This window comes from Dryobates pubescens (assembly GCF_014839835.1).
Source record: "Dryobates pubescens isolate bDryPub1 chromosome Z unlocalized genomic scaffold, bDryPub1.pri SUPER_Z_unloc_1, whole genome shotgun sequence".
NCBI classification, from domain to species: domain Eukaryota; kingdom Metazoa; phylum Chordata; class Aves; order Piciformes; family Picidae; genus Dryobates; species Dryobates pubescens.
In genome coordinates, this window is record NW_026530690.1 from 299,074 (window position 1) to 317,185 (window position 18,112).

Below are 18,112 nucleotides of genomic sequence, written 5' to 3' on the forward strand. Positions count from 1 at the left end.
CTGAGGAAAGCTGAGCCGTGCCGGGGCAGTGCTGCTTGGATTGGGGCTGGGCCTTTCCCTTCTCTCTGCCCAGAGACATTTCTGATTTCAAACCAAGATAGGCACCAGCGAGGTAAATTTCCACTGGCTGGAAGGAGGGAAACCAGATCCCTCTGGAAAGTTACCTGCAGACAGAGAGAGGCTCTGTGAATCCGGTTTCATCCACTGAGCACCTCGGCTCTGTTTTTATTATACCCGAGAGTTTGCAAAACACAGCACACCAGAAAAGACAACAGGTCCTTAACTCCGTGTTTGGGCTGCAAACCGCATCAGCATGGAAACGACAACAAATCTTTAACCGACGCTTTAATGTTTCACTTGTCCTGGATGAAAAGCCCCAGGCAGAGCCCCTGGCGAGCTGGACACACGAGAGGAGGCAGCAGCCCAAGCGACCTGCTCAGTGCTGCCACGGCTGCGAGAAACCAAGGAGGATCTGCAGCCTCCAGAGGAAATCTCAGCAGCTGAAACCCGGCAAGAGGAGTCGGGCTGCAGAAGGGTCAGGCTGGCTCTGGCGTGAGGCACCCAGAGGACAGCTGAGGGAGGCAGAGCGCCGCGGGAAGCTGTGCCACATCCACACCTCACACACAGCAGCACCGAGGCTGGCTGGGGACACAGGCAGAGGAGTGGCACTCACCGAGAACAGCTCACCCTCTGGGGACATCAGAGGGCTTCCCCAGGCCACGGCAGCAGCTCCTGGGAGGGCTCAGCACGGCTCTCACGGTCCCTTACGCCGAGATCTGTCAGTGGCAGTTTAGCAACAGCCCCCGGTAACACCTCAGTCTGCAGCGAACACAGGACCGGCGCCGGGCCACGAACCTCATCTCTGCTCCCCAGAAGGGTCAGTGGAGGAAAGCAGAGCACAGGTCACTGGGTCACAGCCACCTCCCCAGCTGGCCCAAGCAGGGAAACCTCACTTCAGGCAGCTTCACCCCCAGCAGCCCAGGAACCCTGCTCAGATCCTCCTCCCTGCAAGCGCCGGCCACGCTCACCCTTCCACAGTCCAGCAGAGACCATCTTCCCTTCCTGCAGAGCTCTCAGCCCACCATGCAAACCCACATGCCTCTGGCCTCCAAGCCAGAGCAGCTACAGCCAGGCGCTCCTGGAGGAAAGCCTGCCCTGCCCTGCCGTGCAGTGCCTCCTGGCTCTGTGCACTCACTGAAGCCACAGCTCTCCAGGCCACGTGCCCCCAGCCCAAGCTGAGAGCAGCCTAATAAGTGGGCTGCAGCCACACTGTGGCCTCATGGAAACCAGCTCACAACCAAGGCAGTGCCCTGTGGCCTGGCTGCTAGGAGCAGCAGTGGAGCTCCATGCAGCTGTGAGCTGTTTCAGTGGTGTGCTGGACCAGGTCACCAGTGGGCTCTGGAAACACCCAGGAGAATGGACAAGGGCTTGAAACTCAGGGACTTGCCCTGCACAGGACTCTTTGCTCCTTATTTAACGTTTAGGTCTATCTATAGCCCTCAGTGAAGGAATTCATCTCACCAACAGGCTGCTTTCCAGCTCCTGCAGCTCGCCCTAACACTCATGCAGGCTCTGCACATGGTCTTCCAGATCCTGCTGTGCCAGGGAAGGAAGATTCTTACCCAGCAGCTCCCCTCCCAGTCTCTAACACTGCCGGAGGTCACCGGCTGACAGCAGGGACCACAACCACCAAACTCAGTCAGGTTAGTTCCACTGCAGTCACTGCCTTGGACTGCTTCAAGCTCATGAGCACTTGGAGTGGTGGCTGGGGATGAGACCTGCCCCTTGGCGCTTCCATCTCAGCAGGCAGACGCTGGCCTAGATCCCCACCTGTTTCCAAAGCACCTTTCCCAGCACGGCAGCTTGGGCTTCCCCTTCCTCCAGGCCAGCCCCTGATGCTCTCACACCGTTCTTGTTTCTCAAACACCACCCCCTTGCAGCCGTTTTGAGCCGACAAGCTGGGAATCGCACTTCCTGCCTCCCTCTGGCCTCCATCCCCTGCACACTGACACAGGCACCCAGGGGCAGCCCTGGATGCGACTCCAGCCTCTCACCAAATGCGGCGGCTGCCCAGCAGGTACAGACTGGATCGCTCCAGGGCACCCCGAGCACGCCCGGCCAGCGCAGCACATCCCCAGGGGTGTGCAGCGCCGGAGCCGCCTCGGGCAGGCCGACGGTGCCTGCCGGAGCTCCCGGGAGGATCCCCCAGCACACGGCGGGGCCCGAGCGGCTGCCAGCCGCCCAGCGCGGCACGTTTATGTAACGCGATCCATAGCTAACGATCCCGGCCCGGCCGCCCAGCGCCGCCTGCCCGCTCACGGCAGCCGCCAGCCCCGCTGCAGCCGCGGCTCTGACCCAGATAGCAGCCCGGACCTGTGCCTCTGCCTCTCCCCGGGCCCCACCGCAGCCCAGAGCTGCACCTCTGCAGGATGAGGGATTCCTGAAGCAGGCTGCGGTGGGAGCCCCTTCCCTGCAGGGTAGCCGCACCAACTGACAGGAAAATTCCTGAACAGGCTCTGCTGGGAAAGCCTCGGGCAGGAAACCAGCTGAAAACGCCACCGAGGCTCTTAAGCCCCTCGGAAGGGAGAGCTCCTTCCTGCAGCACCAGGCCCCCCAGACACAGGCACTGGCACCGCTGGGGTCTGCCCCATCTGCAGCACTGCCAGCCCCAAAAGAGCTCTCTGAAGGGACTCCGGGGAGCGGCGCACGCTGCTGGCACGGAGCCTTGTGCCCCACTCCGTGCTCACTGCCTCATCTGAGGGTCACAGAGAGCCTGGCACAGCCTAAGAGTGCAGAGGGTGAAAGACAAGCTGTGACCCCAGCTGGGATGGCAGCTGGACCCTGCTCCTTGCAGCTGCTCACTGGCTGTTACCTTAAGCACCCTGAGAGCCGTGCCCAGCAGAGCCCAGCTCAGAGCAGCCAGCAGTGGCACCTTGCAGAGGCTCCACTTGCTGGCAGTTTGTTTGGCTGCATGAATCATGCCATTACCCAGCAGCAATTAAACTGCATCTCCCAGCAGCAGCTAATCACTGCTGTTCCTGGACGGCTTTCCAGGCTCCCCTGCTGGAGACATCAACATCTCCCGAGCGCTGCTGTCAGTCAGCCTCAGCAGCTCACTCCTTCGGGCTCTCCATCTTGAGCAGGCCAGACCCCCCAGCAGCACCTCTTCTCCCTCAGAACAAACCTCTGCTTCTGGATCTCCAGCCTGAGGACTGAACCTCTCCCATCACAGCCACTCAGAGCAGTGCCTGAGTCCAGCTTTCACCCTACCCACCCAGTGCCATTTCCAACGCCCTGCACTCCACATTCCACCTCTGCCTCTCCCTGGGCCTCCCCACTGACTCGACCCCCACATGGGCCCTGGGCCTCTGCTCATGAGGAGCACTTGCCACTTGTGAAGTCTAGGGCCAGCAAGCTCCTGCAGCTGCAAACCAGAGCATCTCAGAGCAGACACTCCAGCTCCCAGCTCAGGCTGATTTGGGAAGAGCTTGACTCAGGTTTGGGAGGTTGAGCACATTGGCTGGGCTGGGTCTGGCCAAAGCCCAGGGGTTAGCTCAGGCACTGCTCCCCCCGCTGGTACTTGACACTGACTAGACTGAGAAACACTCACTCGAGTGTTCAGCACTCACTGCCCCAAACAAAGCCTGGACTCTGTGTTCTGCCAGGCACTCTGGATGCAGAGTGTGGCTGCTGCACCCAACAAAAGGCACACTGAGGACCCGTGTCTTGCAGCAGAGCTGCAATAAGGTCAGGCATTCAGCAGCTCCCAGAGCCACAGATGTGTGTTCCTGGAAGCAGCAGAAAGGCAGGGAGCAGAGGGCAACGCAGTGCAAAGTTCCTCAGCCAAGTTACAAGGCAGCTGAGCAGCTCCTGCCTCACCCTGCAGCCCTCACAAGGCCAGAGAGGGGCAGAACAAGCAGCAGTTTCTCCAGCACGGGCAGCTGTGGGGCTGCAGTGCCACAAGCAGGCTGAAGCTCTCCAGGCTGGGAGCTCCACACCAGCTCTCAGCAGCCTGAGACCACAAACAGGAGCCAGGGTCAAGCTGTGAAGAGCTCAGCTCCTCAGCTGAGGCAGAGCAGGTCAGCAGCACGGGGGTGAGGCAGAGCTGGCTGCAAGGGGCCTGCCAGCACCACGGCTCTTGGAGAGCTCAGGTCAGCATAGAACCAAGGGCAGCACTTCCTTCCCCCAGGCAAGTGACTGTGACAGCAAAGGAAGCACAGTGCTGAAGAGCCCTCAGGATAACACAAACTAGCAGAAGGCTGAAGCACAGCTTCAGCTCCCCCAGACAGGTCTCCATGAAGTGATGATCCCCTCAGAACCAAGGTGAGCCACAGGTCCTGGTGTGCTGCACAGAGCAGAGGGAGCAAACAGCTGGGAGCTGCGGCACAGGCACCAAACCCCGCAGCTGCCTCCTCCCCCGGCTCCTCTTCCTGGATGTGCTGGGGTTTCAGACCAACACGTGGCCTTAGACGTTCCAGGTGATGCTCTTGGGCCCAGACACCGCCTCCCCCTGCAGCTGCTTACACTGAGGGTGGCAGAACCTGCCCAGACCAGGTACGGCTCCAGAGCACAGCTGCTGCTGAGAGCACTGAGTGCTAAACTGCTCAGCTTTAGGAGAAGCTGACAGGCACCAGCAGTGCCCCCAGGCAACCAGGGTACAACCACCCCTCTGCTCTGCCCTGCCACCCTTGTCCTAAGCTCACTCGAAGCAGCTTGGAGCTGTTGCCCACGGGAGCTCCAAAGCTCAGGGGGAAGCTTTTCTGTGTAAGATGTCAGCCAGGCTGTGTGACATCACCAAAGCCAGAATGAGGATGACTGTGCTGGGATTTATTGGGCAAGCAAAGGGAAACCCCCAAACTCCCCAAAGCTGCTGCCCAACCCAGGTAACTCCCAGCCAAACACCACCCAGACAACAGAAACCTCAGAGGTACCAGCAGAGGGTTGAGGTGGGACCAGCCCAGCACACAGCCTCCCAGGCTCTCCTCTCCTCCCAGGCTCTTTGGGGAGCATCAGCAGGTACTTGAGAGCTCACAAACATGCTCCCTGCAGGCCACGTCCCACCTAACTGCAGAGACAACCCAAGGCAGCCACCAGGAGGGTACCTGAAGACCAAGAACAAGAGGGGATGCAGCATTTATCCTGGAGGCTGACTCACAGCCCCACAGATAGACCTGCTACAGCAGCACAGGGGCACAGGTGAAGACAAAGCCTCTGAGATGGAAGTGATTCCTAACCCAAGGAATTGGCCTGGCACCCAGCACTGCCCAGTGGCTGCTGAGCCCACCACGGGCTGTGGAGACAAAAGACAGCCCCAGCCCCGGGCAAGGAAAGCACAGTGCCTCGTGTGGCACCAACCACAGCCCACTGCACACCGAGGGATCGGTGCCCTGCAGACACCAGCACCAGCTCCCCGGGGCAGGGAGCCCCCTGTGCCCAAGCAGCCTCACGGCAAGGAGCAGCAGCACACGGAGCCGGGGTCACGGCCAGCCAGGGGCACCCAAGGGAGGTGCTGCAGGGAATGGCAGAGGAGCAGGCCGGGGGAGCCAGAGCTAGAGGAAAAGTACAAGTTCCTCCCATGCAGGGAGGCAGCCAAGGGATGGGAAGATGACTAAAGCACAATAGGTAGGTTGCCAAGGCTGGGAGGCAGCGATGGGAGCAGGGAGTCAGCTTTAATCAGGAGCCATCACCTCCCCAGCAGCTCTGCCTTTGATCCCCCCGCAGGAGGCGGCAGGCAGCTCCTGAGCTCCGTGACTCTCCGGCTAGCCCCCTCCGCTCCGCAGAGCTGCTGCTCACACGCACGGCAGCAGCGCACCACGGCCGCTCCCGGCCGCGGCTTGCCTGCGAGCCCCACGGGGAGCGCCACCGCCGAGGGGCAGAGCCTCCTGTCCCACCGGCCCGGGGAGCGAAGCACAGCCTGCCCCGGGACACCTCTGAAGGCCACCCGAGCTGCCTCGGGAGCTGCCTCGGGTCAGACGCCAGGGGTGCCAGCCCGAGGGGAGCCCAGCAGCCGAGGCCAGGCGCCCAGCGCCGGGCTGCCGGCACGGAAAGCGTTAAGCACAGGGAAGCAGCCTGCTGGAGCTGGGGTTGCCACAGCAACCCGGCGGTGACACAGCTCCCGTCCCGCATTCCTGCCTTATCGAAGCCATCGAGGCCTGCGGGCTGGCACCAGAGGGGACCCCCCGCTCCTCCCCAGAGCCTGCGGGCTGGCACCAGAGGGGACCCCCCGCTCCTCCCCAGAGCCTGCGGGCTGGCACCAGAGGGGACCCCCCGCTCCTCCCCAGAGCCTGCGGGCTGGCACCAGAGGGGACCCCCCGCTCCTCCCCAGAGCCTGCGGGCTGGCACCAGAGGGGACCCCCCGCTCCTCCCCAGAGCCTGCGGGCTGGCACCAGAGGGGACCCCCCGCTCCTCCCCAGAGCCTGCGGGATGGCACCAGAGGGGACCCCCCGCTCCTCCCCAGAGCCTGCGGGATGGCACCAGAGGGGACCCCCCGCTCCTCCCCAGAGCCTGCGGGCTGGCACCAGAGGGGACCCCCCGCTCCTCCCCAGAGCCTGCGGGCTGGCACCAGAGGGGACCCCCCGCTCCTCCCCAGAGCCTGCGGGATGGCACCAGAGGGGACCCCCCGCTCCTCCCCAGAGCCTGCGGGATGGCACCAGAGGGGACCCCCCGCTCCTCCCCAGAGCCTGCGGGCTGGCACCAGAGGGGACCCCCCGCTCCTCCCCAGAGCCTGCGGGATGGCACCAGAGGGGACCCCCCGCTCCTCCCCAGAGCCTGCGGGCTGGCACCAGAGGGGACCCCCCGCTCCTCCCCAGAGCCTGCGGGATGGCACCAGAGGGGACCCCCCGCTCCTCCCCAGAGCCTGCGGGATGGCACCAGAGGGGACCCCCCGCTCCTCCCCAGAGCCTGCGGGATGGCACCAGAGGGGACCCCCCGCTCCTCCCCAGAGCCTGCGGGCTGGCACCAGAGGGGACCCCCCGCTCCTCCCCAGAGCCTGCGGGCCCGGCCTTTGGGACCTCCCCTGCTGCTCACAGCCTGCAGCAGCCACTTCAGCCCTGTGCCGTGCCCTGCCGCACTACTTCTCGGCCAGCTCCTCACCGCCAGGACAGAGCAAGGCACAGGGCACGACCGCGGAGCAGAGCGAGCCCTGCAAGGTGGCAGAACGCTCCGAGAAGCTCTCCAGCTCCTAGAGCCCCCCAGCAGCCCCTCACACCCTGCTGCCAACCAATAGCTCACATTGGATGGCACCTCCCCAGCCCGAGCTCCTACAGGGTCAGCCCTGACTCCAGCCCCTCTAGCCTTGGGTCTGAGCTGTTTGGTTTCCAAAGCCACCCCTCAGCCCCTCTAGCTTTGGGTCTGAGCTGTTTGGTTTCCAAAGCCACCCCTCAGCCCCTCTAGCTTTGGGTCTGAGCTGTTTGGCTCTCCAAAGCCACCCCTCAGCCTCCGTGCCAGCAGCCAGGAGCAGGGCAGAGGAGAGACACAGCCGGCAGAACAGCCTGGGCTCACCAGGAGCAGCGCCAGAAGGTAACTGGCCTCTCCCTCGCTGAGCTGAAGGAACCCCGCAGCACAAAGCCCCTCTGTGACTGTTACTCATCAGCACGGTGACACAGCAGGGACTGCCAGCTGAACGCGGGCACGGGCACACCCAGAGAGAGGCCTGGAGGAGGAGAAACCCCCGCGGGGCTCTCAGGCTGCTAATGCCAAGGGACAGCTGGGCTCTAACGAGGCTGCTCCTGGACTGCCTCCCACCAGCCTCTTCCCAACCATCGCTGCCAGAGGAGAAGCAGCACCAGGGCTGAGGGTGAGCTAGCACAAGGTCCAGACAAGGAGGTGATGCAGCAGCAGGAACCCCTCTGCAGGGGCAGGGGGATACAACCAGAGGAGAAGACAGGAAGACTGTGCCCGCTGGTGAGTCAGAGGAAGGCCAGTGGCAGGACACAGGTGCGGCACAGCACCCCTGAGAGCACTGCCACGTGCCTTCACACGAGGGGCACAGCTCCAGGAGCCTCCCAGGCCAGGGCTGCAGGAGCAGCAATGTCCACACAGCTCTGGCTGGGTCTGGAGCACTGTGCTGCTTACCTCCCCCCTGGCCTTTGGGGCCAGCTCGCTGTGGCCACTGGCAAGGAGGAAGAGTCAAGTGGCAAGGCTGGACTGGACAGAACACAACACACAGCAAGGATGGCAACCAAGGGCTCATCCTGCCCCTCCTGGCACTCAGCTCCCCCCACTGAGCCGAGGGCAGGGCTGTGGGTGCTCAGCAGAAGCCAGCCTCTCCTGCTCCCTGTGCATCCCTCTCTGGCTGAGTTTCACCTTGGGCTCAGGAGAGGGCCTGCACAAACTGCAGGCAGGGCCCACAGCAGGGGCAAGAGGAAAGCTGCTCCCCAAAGCAGCCACACTGGGGGCTGGCAACACGGCAAAAGCAGCACGAGCAGACAGCACAGGCACAGCCTGGTCCCTTTCCCCCACACACACACCAAAGCACCACCACAGCTAACAGCAGGAAGCCTTTCTTCTCCCCACTTGTTAGCCAAGGAGCTCACGTTCCCAGACGGCTGCAGGCCAAGCTTTGCATCCCCGAGATCCAAACAGCCCCAAGCAGCGCTGCTCACCCTCCCCTGGACACCTCCTGCACCCCCACACTCACCTCTGAGCCTCAGCACCTCCTGCAGTCACACAGCCCAGCAGAGAGACGACACTGGCTCCTGGAAGGTCCCGAGGCGCACAGAAGCAGCAGGACCTCCCTTGGGCAGTGGCAGGAGCAGTTCCAGACACCACCAGCCCGGCCAGCCCCCTGCCTCCCTCTGCTCAGCAGGAGCTGCAGATGCCCCACCCCATGCTCAGCCACTCCACACCTGGGAGGCACAGGTGGGGCAGATGAACATCAGCTGCAGCCCACACCCCGCCCAGCTGCGCCTGCCCAGCTGCGCCCGGCCCGGCAGCCTGCACCCGGCAGCCTGCACCCGGCAGCCGGCAGCCTGCACCCGGCTCCAGACTTCAGCCCCTCCAGCAAGCTGGGCCAAGGGCCTCTCTCTGCCACGAGCAGCCAGCGTGGCCAGCACAGAGCCAGAGACCTGCTGGCCCTCTGGGTTCCAAGCCCAGAGCTGCCACACACCTGCACAGAGACCCCCGGCTGCAGGGCCAGGAAGGGATCCTGCAAGCCACAGGTGCAGCTCCTGTCCTGAGTGCTAAGGCACACAGCTGGCACGGCCCAGGGCATCACCTCCTGCCTCCCAGGGATCTCTTGGGGCCCCTACTCAAGCCTGACAGCAAGGCCACCTGGGTGGGACAGAAGGAGCCTGGCCAGGCTTCCTGGGGCTTCTCCCTGGGCACAGCAGACAGCAGCTGCTGGCTGCAGGCCCCTGGCTTCCATTGCACCTCAGCACCAGCTGGCAGTGAGGAGAGCTGGGGAAGGAACACTCGTCAGGTGCTCATTTGGGGCAGGTCAGTGGTGGTTTGTAAAGCCCATGCACACAAGCAGAGAAAGGTCTGAATGCAAGGCCTCTGCCTTCCCCCAGCAGCAGCAGGGGAGCAGGACTGCCAGGCACAGCAGAAGGAGCACGAGAGCAGCCTGGCTGCTGCTCAGCACCACAAACACCACAGCACTGAGAAGCTGCAGTAAGACCTCTGCTGCAGTCTCAGCACCACTCAGCTCACCACCTCTGCTGCCTTACTGCAAAGCTGCTGGCAGATTCCATGAGTGACCCCACAGCCTGAGTGGGACCTGGCCTGGCTCCTCAGAGGAGCTGAGTGAAGGGATGCAGGAGGAGGGCTGCAGAGCACAGAGCCAAAGAAATTCCTTTGGCTCAGCTCCCTTTGACACATCCCCAAAAGCTTCTTCCTTGCTGTTTATCTTCCAGGTCACTTCATTCTTGGGAGATAAAAATACTTCATGTTCCAAAGCCCTCAAACACAGGCAGCTCCCACCCTGCAGGCAGAGCAGGGGAGCAGAGCAGCCTCAAGGCCTCCTGCCCGGTCTCACCAGCAGGACAGCTTCTCCCCGCCAGCAGCTAGCAGATAGCCAGCTGGTGAGGAAGTCCTCCCTGGATGCCTTCTGCTGGGAGTTACTCAGCACTCCCACCTCTGCAGAGCTGCCAGCAAGGCACTGCCAGCAAGGCACTGCCAGCATCCTGTACAGAGGCTTCACGGGAGGGGGCTCGGAGCCACGCTCAGGTAGAGCCCGGCACAGACTGCAGGGACATTCCCCCCTCAGGCCAGGATTATCCCACACTGGGAGCTGCTGAAGGACAGACCATGGCACAGCTGGGGGCTGTGCCAAACAGTGCTGCCCCTCTCCAGCCCACAAACCACAGGAGAGAAGCAAAACCTGCCCTGCCTCAGCCTGGCACCCAACCACCACTGACCCCCACAGCCCAGCACAGAGACATGCCCAGCTCATGCCCTGCCCGTGCCCTCGGCACCCGCTGCAGGGTGCACCACAACTCCCATGCTGGTTGGGTGGTTTGGGGTTTAGCTGGAGTTAGCTCCCAGGCCTGTGCAGTTTAACCACAGCTCTCACTCTGAGGTTAATTGCTGGCAAATTGCTGCTTTGCAGAAGACAATTCCTGCCCTTGGGTTTTGGGTTTCTTCCTTCCCCACGGGAGGGGAGAGGAGACGCTGGAGGGAGCAGGGGCAGGGAGGTCTCCTGCAGGAGGAGGTCCCCACGCTGGCAAGGGCTGGCAGGGTGCTGGGTCAAGCACTTGTGGAAGCTGCGGTCCCAGCTGGCAGCGAGAGCAGCAGCTGGGGCGAGCCCAGCAGCCAGACCACATTCCTCTGGTGCTGCAGGAGCCACCCAGCCTCTGCTGCCTCCTCACCTGGTTCTGCGAGGGGGCAGAGCCGCCGGGGAGCGCTGCCGAGAGCTTCTGCGGCACTGCTGCCGCAGGGCGCCAGGTAGGGACCAGGCAGGAGAAGGCAGCAGCTCCGGACAGCTCCGGCCACCCCTGAGCGACCCACGACTCAGCAGGCTGACCCTGCAGCTCCCACCGCGGCTGAGAGGAGCTGTCGCTGGCTGCCGAGGAGGCACACAGCTCCCCAGCTCCCGCTACATGAGGCACAGCCCAACTGAGCAGGAGGCCTGGCCCCATGCAAGCCTCTGGGACCGAGGAGCTGCCGGTGCAGCTGGCAGCAGCTGGCTGCCACACAGGCTGTGCCCAGCCCTGCTCCTGCAGCAGCACAGGGCTGAGCTCGCAGTCCCACGGCAGACACCTCCCCACTAGTGGGACACGCACACAGGGAACAGCACAGTCCCACAGGTTCCCAGGTGGCCTCCGGGTGTCACAGCAGCCCTGGGGACAGCCCTGCAGAGCGAGCTGCATCGGGCTTACAGTGAGCGATGGCCTGTGGAGGCTCCGGCTGCCCACAGCTCCAGCCCCTTCTCCCCATCCCCAGGGACGACCTCGAGTCCCCTCTGGAAGGGGATCTCCTCTGGCACCCGCTCCGTGCCTGGCTCCTCTTCCAAAGGAGCCCCAGGCGCCAGCGGAGCCTCCTGAAAGCAGCTCCCAGGCAAAGCTGTGCCAAGGCTGCTGTGGCAGCCCCACGGCTGCTGGGCTCGCAGCCCGCCTCTGCCCGCCAGGCACGGGGGACCGGCGCAGAGCCCGCAGCCCACCTCCACCGCTGCACAGCGCCCTCCAACGGCCAGCGCGTGGCACGGACCCGGGCACACTGAGCCCAGGAGGCGCTCAGCACCACCCCTGCGGGCAGCACGGGCAGCAGCAGCTGCCTGGCCGCAGTCCCTGCCGCCCCGTGCTGGCAGGACTTGCCCCCTGCACAGCGGCCAGGAGATGCTGCTAACTCCGGAGGAGAGCTTCAGTGCAAGCTTCCAGAGCCAGCTGCTGACAGCCACAGCCCCTTCCTTCTGCTGTTATGCCCCAACAAGTAGCTGGGCAAGGCCTTGCCTTTACGAAACGCTTCCTCAGCTGGACTTTGTCACCACCCCTGCAGGCTCTCGGTGCTGCCCCAGGAAGCCAGGGCACTCAATCTATAAAACCAATTCAGCTTCCCCATTCAGAAAGTCAATAGCCAAGCGACTGCCGTGACTGCTGGCTACTCCAGGAGCTGGGAAGCAGCGAGGGGACAGGGCTGGGTGAGAGCTGGGAGGGCCTGCGGCTGGCCAGCTGCAGTGCAGGTGAGCAAGAGGCACTTCCACAGAGGCAATGCCCCTAGAGCCAGCACCTGTCTCCAGGCACAGCCACCCAGTGCACAGCCACGTCCCCAGCAACCCACCAGCAGCCCTACATGGCCCCCTCCAACCTGCCTGCCAGGCTCCACTGAACCAGCATGCTCCTGCTGGGACCCTGGCAGCCTCACCTCATGGGCAGCACCCACACAGAGCCCCATACCCTGGCAATGGGCACAGGGAAGGAAACCCCCTGGAGGGGCATCACTGCAGAGCAACAAATCCAGCAGGAGCAGAGGAGCCAGCTCCCCCCAGGCCCCACTCTGGAGCACTCTGCACATACAGACCCTTTGTCCCTGCCACCTCCTGCCCAGGCTGACCCTCCCCCTGCCAGCACTGTGCAGACCTCACTGCGATGTCACAGCACAGAGCAGCCAGAGCTCTACAGAACCATCCCCCACAGGTCCCACTGCAGCACCCCCCAGGCTGCCTCTGCTCTACTCCCGTGGTAGGCTGAGATTTCCCCCCCAGCATGAACTTTGCCAGAGCAGCTCAGGGGGAAGCAAACAGAAGCTGTATTTCCAAGCAAGTACAGCGTGCAAGGGACAGCTACAGACACACAGTGTTTACAACAGGTGCAGTGTTTACAACTCAGAACAGCACAAGGACCCCTGCTGAAGGCCAGGGGAAGCTTCTCCCTCTCTGCCCCCCCAGCCCCTGCACAAATTAGGGAGAAAGCAGCAGAGGAGTTAATACCAAAGCATGCAGCCGAGGTCAGGCAGCAGCAAGCTGGTATCTCCCCAGCGCCGAGGAGGAGGAGATTGTTTTGGGAACAAGGTCTCAGGACAGAGCTCTCGCCAGTGGGGTGCTTCACAATGATCTTTGTTATCCTTTCTACACCCAACAGTGATTTCTTTACATTTTACCACTTTCTGTTCAAGCTCTGTGAAGAATTTCGAAGGCCTAGCCTGCAGCCAGGGCAGCTGCCTGCCGCCAGCAGGGACCCACGCCTCGCCCAGGCCAGACACGAGACAAGGAGGGGAAGAGGGAGCAGGCCCTGCACCCCGCAGCTCCTCACTCTAAGCATCAGCACCAAGGTGTCTGCCCCCCCAGCAGCTCCTCTCCGGCATCTTCTCGTGCACGACGGCACTCGGCTCCGCAGGCAGCTGTAATTGCAGCTCACTCGAGCAGAGGCAGGGAAGCTGAACAGGACTGGAGCAGGCAGAACGCAGCGGCAGCAGCGCCGGGTAGGAACACTGGCTCCCCACGCTGCAGCAGGCATCCTTCCCTGCAGCCACCTCAGTTGCTCAGCCAAGGAGGGGCAAGGAGCTGCAAGGCTGTCCTGCAGCCAGGCACGCCGAGGAAGGGGAAGGCAGCACTTGTGGGAGCTTCCATCCTGTCAGGGCCACTTGCACCTCAACGCCCCTCAGGAAGCGCAGGGTGAGGGACACCCTGCCCCGAGGGACACAGCTCGGCCTCTCTGCTCAGGGCAGAGGGGGAAAGGCAGCAGAGAGGCAAGGAGAGGTCACTCACTCTTCCTAAGGCCCTGAGGGACTCCCCAGCCGAGGGGTGCCGGCAGCTGGGGGAACCACACACGTCCCCTGGCCCTGCTCCCTTCTCCCTGCCGCTCCTCAACGAGCAGCAGCTCCCAGGGCACGGGGGGCCGGGAGCAGCAGCGCTCTGCCCGGGCACAGCAGCTCCGCCAGCTGCCAGGAGCAGCTCACAGAATCACGGGCTGCCCCAGGTGGGCACGGGCCAGCGGCACCCCCAGCCCCTCGCCCAGGCAGCCGGTGCCAGGGCTCAGGTCACCCTGGTGCTGAGGCGCTCTGGGAACGGCATCTGACTGGCAGCTACTTGGAACAATCGCCTCGCTGTGGGTAGCTGAGCCTGGCACAGGCTCCTGAGAACGGAGCCTGCAGAAGGTGGCAGGCTGGCAGGGCTGACTCAGGGTGTCCCCAGAGCGCCGCCAGCCCCGGTGCCCCTCGGCCTGCTGAGGCAGCCACAGCACAGGGCCGGGCAGGAGCACCCAGCGAGGCTCACAGCTACTGACAGATGGATGTGGGCACAGGCTCTGCCAGCGGCCCAGCGTGTGCCCGGTGTGCCACACGGGGCAGGGCTGCTGACGCCCACGCTGCAGCCTCTGCTTCCTGAGAGGGAGGAACCTCACTGGCAAGCCATGGGGCATTTAAATGACCACTGCTTCCCATCAGCAGGGGTGCCAGGGCTGCCAGTCTTGCCCACAGCCCACTCCCAGCCCCACACAAACCACCACCAGCCAGCAGAGCTGCAGACTGCATCCCAAGGAGCTTCCTTGGGCCTCAACCAGGGAGTGCCTGCTCTGCAGAGCACCAGGGCAGGTCAAGGGGCAGCCACTGCCCACAGCAGGCAGCGTGCAGCTGCCCTCCTCGCCCACCTGCCAGGTCCAGCTCTTGGGACGCTTACTGCCAGCCCCTTGCCAAGGGAGAACTCCTCCTTCAGGCCTTCTTTTGCCCACACCTTCACCACAGACTGCAGCAGGGGCTAGGCTGCTGCTGTCCTGAGGCCACAGCCCATCGTGCCACGTAATGCCACCTGTGCCCTTCCTCATGCTCCTCCACACCCTGTCCCTCGTCCCTCTTCCCTCCACCCTCCTTCCACTTGTGGTCTCCTGCCGTATTTCAGATGATCTGCGCAGTGTTCAGCACCAGCACGACCAAGAGCAGCAGAGAAACCAAAGCACCACTCTGTTGCTCCTCACAGCTAGGGTGGCTCTGGTCACCACTGCACCTGTGCCACGGGACCTTTGTGGGCCACAGTGCAGGCACCAAATCCTTGTGCCTTCCCCTCAGCTTGGTTTTCCCTGGGCAGGTGGCCACCATGCCCACCCTCTGCTGGGTCCCCAGCAACAGCGAGCAGCACAGCAGCAGCTGCCCCTGCCCTTCTGAGGGCTCCTCCGGCTGTGAACAGGGGTGAAGTGGGTGCTGAGCAGCACAGCCAGCAGCTCTGTCCCATCTCTGCCTGTCCTGGGCATTCTGTGCCAGCTGCAGCACATGGCAACGGAGAAGACAGCAGCAGAAGACACCATGGAGGACACAGCAGGACAGGCAGCAGCCAAGCTCCCAGGCCTCGCCTCGGGTCCCGGCAGGACGGCTCATGGCTTCACCCGTCCCACACAGACCTCCCCTGCCAGCACACCCAGACCGGTGGCACCAGTGGTACGAGTCACTGCCACCCACCGGGTGTCCAGGTGCCCATGCTGGGACAGCAGGCCCTGGCCTGGCCACCCCCAGCTGGTGCCCGCCCTCTGGCACTGGGAGCAGGGCACCTGAAGGGCCTCAAGCAGCCCTGGTCACTGCCATCCAGCCTCTTCCGCACAAGAAGGCTCCCTGGGTGCCCAGGGAGGCAGGGATCCTCCTCAGTGTTGTGCTCCCCCACCTTAAGTGCCCAGGGCTCCTCCTCTGCCCTGCCTGCACACACAGAGCACCTCGGACCTGGCTGCTCACACTGCAGAGCTCACCACCCAGCACACCCCCACAGAGCCTCCTTCCAGCCAGACCTGGTACCACTCACACCAGAGGGTAACAGACCTGGCTGGCAGCTCCTGCAGCCAGGTTTTACATGCCAGGGTCCCCTGCAGCCCAAGTCTGCCAGGCAGCCCCCGGTGCCCAGCCCGTGCCCTGGGCTGGTGCCTTTGGCACTGCTTCTGCTCGCTCCTGTGGACGCAGCCGGGCACACCACCCGCCCGACAGAGGAGGTGCCAGGCCGAGAGCACAGCGCAGGGACAAAGCCGTCCCCTTCCCGATGCTCTGGGACACTGCTGAGGGCAAGAGGCACCTCCGCAGGGCGATCCCAGGGGTACTGCCCCCGCTTCGACAGCCGGGAGCAGAAGGGGACCGCACGGTAACCGCCCGGCAGCGCACGGCTCCGGAGAGCCACCGGCGACACCGCCCGCGCACGGCGATTAGTTATCGCCGGTGCTGCCCTTATCAGCTGCCATCTGCAGCAGGCACCAGGCTGCGCCTACCACCCGCTCCCGACACGCTGCGGGCCGGCCTGACACGGTCCCTGCCCGGGCACACCGGCAGCGCCTGCCCCCGCGTCCGGCACCCTCGCCGCCAGCCCCGGCTCTTTGTTCGCCGCCGGCCCTGAACCGAGACGCCCGGCACGGACGAGCGGCGGGAGGTGGAACACGGCCGCGGGCAGCGCTCTGCGGCAGGGACAAGACACCGCCCGCCGGGACCCCCCTCTGGAGCCCGGCCAAGTAGCCAGGCCACGGGGCGGCCGCCGCCGCCCACCGTGCCAGCGCACCCTACGGGCCCCCGCCGTGTCCCCCGGCTCGCCCGCGGCTGCTGCCGGCAGCGATGCCGGGCGGGGGCGCGGCGCCCCGCGGGGCGGAATCCCGGGCGCCCTCCTGGACCGACCCTCGACCTTCGCTCGGCGGCGGGGGCTGCCCGCGGGGCGGATTCCCGCCGCCTCCCTCCCGTGGGTGGTGGTGAAGGGCTCCCGTACCCCGCGGCGGGCGGGGCCGTCCGCACCCCGGCACGCTCGGCCGCGGCGCGCCCACGCGCGGCGCGGGCACACGCACGGGGACGCGCTGCCGCCCCCGGCCCGGCCCCGGGGGGGCTCCCGGCTCACCTCGTCCTCGGAGAGTCCGTAGACCGGCTCTACGGCCGCGGCCGCCATGGAGCCGCTGCGCGGGGCGTCCCGCTCGCCGCCGCTGCCGTCCGGCGCTTCGCGGGGGGCGCCTCCCGCCCGGCCCAGGTGAGCCGCCCGCCGCCCCCTCCTGCCGCTGCTCCTCGCCCGCGGGCGGCGGAAGGCGGACGGCGGGAGCCGAGGGCCGGCGGGAAGGGGCCGGGGGCGGTGCCGGCCGGGGGCGGCGCTGGGGCGCGCCCGCGCTGCCGGTTGAGGCTTTCCGCGGCCGCAGGAACGCTCCCTGCCCGCGACGGGGAGCCCCGGCGGCGGCGGCTCGCAGGGGCGGGGGGGAAGCTGCGGGCAAGCCCAATAGCCGAGGTGGCTACCGGGGGCAGGAAGCCCCGCCGGGCCGGGCCGATTTGCTGCCGCCGCGCTGGAGGGGAGGGAGGGCGGCAGCGGCACAAAGCGCGGGGGGCGGCGCGGCGGGGCCCGCCCCGGGGCCGGCGGGCAGCGCTCACACCCCGCCCCGCCCGCCGCCGCGGGTACCGACGCGCGGAACGGGCGCCCCCCGGCGGGCGGGAGTGGGAAGCGCCGGTGCCCCGGCAGCGGGGGCGGTGCGGGTGCCCCGGGGCCGCTGCCGAGCGAGAGCCGCGCCGAGGAAAGGCGTGGAGAGGGAGCCGTTACCCGACCCCGGCTGGAGGCGGCCGCCGCCGGAATCCCGGCGTCGAGCTCGGCGCCGGGTGCGGAGAAGGCAGCCCCGCCGGCACAGGGTCCCTCCAGCCCGTTACCGGCACCGAGTCCTTGGCCGCCCACACCATGGGAAGGGGCAGCCCTGGACAATTCAGGCGGTACCTGGACACCTCAAGCTATCATGAGTCCTCAGAGCCTGCTTCCTGTGCTCATTTTCACTGTCTGCTCTCTGTCTGCAGGGAGCAGCAGCAGAGCCCACCAGCTGGAGCCCCCATCCCATCACCACAGGCACCTGCGAACAGTCTCTCCCCCTCCCTCTCCTAGGCCCCCTTCAGGTGCCGGAAGGCTGCCATTAGGTCTCCCCAGAGACTTCCCTTCTGCACGCAGACAGGCTGAGCTACAAAGTTGTGACTGTTTGAGGCTGCGCCTTTAAGAAAGGGACAGTGTTGGAACACTCTGGCCGAATGTTTTGGTACCAGAACGGAAACGCTCAGATAGTCATTGGTAGATGGGCAGAAAGCAACTTTAAGTTTTAGGGCAGTTGGGATTTTTCTGAGCTCCAGCCTGTTGTGCTTCTCAGCCAACTAGCCAGAGCTGACCGCGAGATAAACGCAACTGATGCCTGCATGTGCTTTTGTAGCCTCGTAACGTCTCCTTTCCTCACCAACTGCCTTTCTTTCTCTCTCTAACCCCTTTTTGGGGAGA

General features: G+C 64.9%; 1 protein-coding gene across 2 annotated transcripts in view; it reads right to left on the reverse strand.

The window, feature by feature from the left end:
• The window catches only part of NEDD4L (NEDD4 like E3 ubiquitin protein ligase), an 81,231-nt gene extending 64,334 nt beyond the window's left edge, over positions 1 to 16,897 (reverse strand). Inside the window, exon 1 of one of the 2 annotated variants that reach the window (XM_054179283.1) lies at positions 16,721 to 16,896. In XM_054179283.1, coding sequence (XP_054035258.1) covers positions 16,721 to 16,768 — 48 coding nt within the window. In that variant the 5' untranslated portion in view covers positions 16,769 to 16,896. Of the gene's footprint in view, positions 1 to 16,720 lie in introns of both variants that reach the window. The other variant, XM_054179282.1, reaches the window with a different exon arrangement.
• Between the last annotated feature and the right edge of the window lie 1,215 nt (positions 16,898 to 18,112).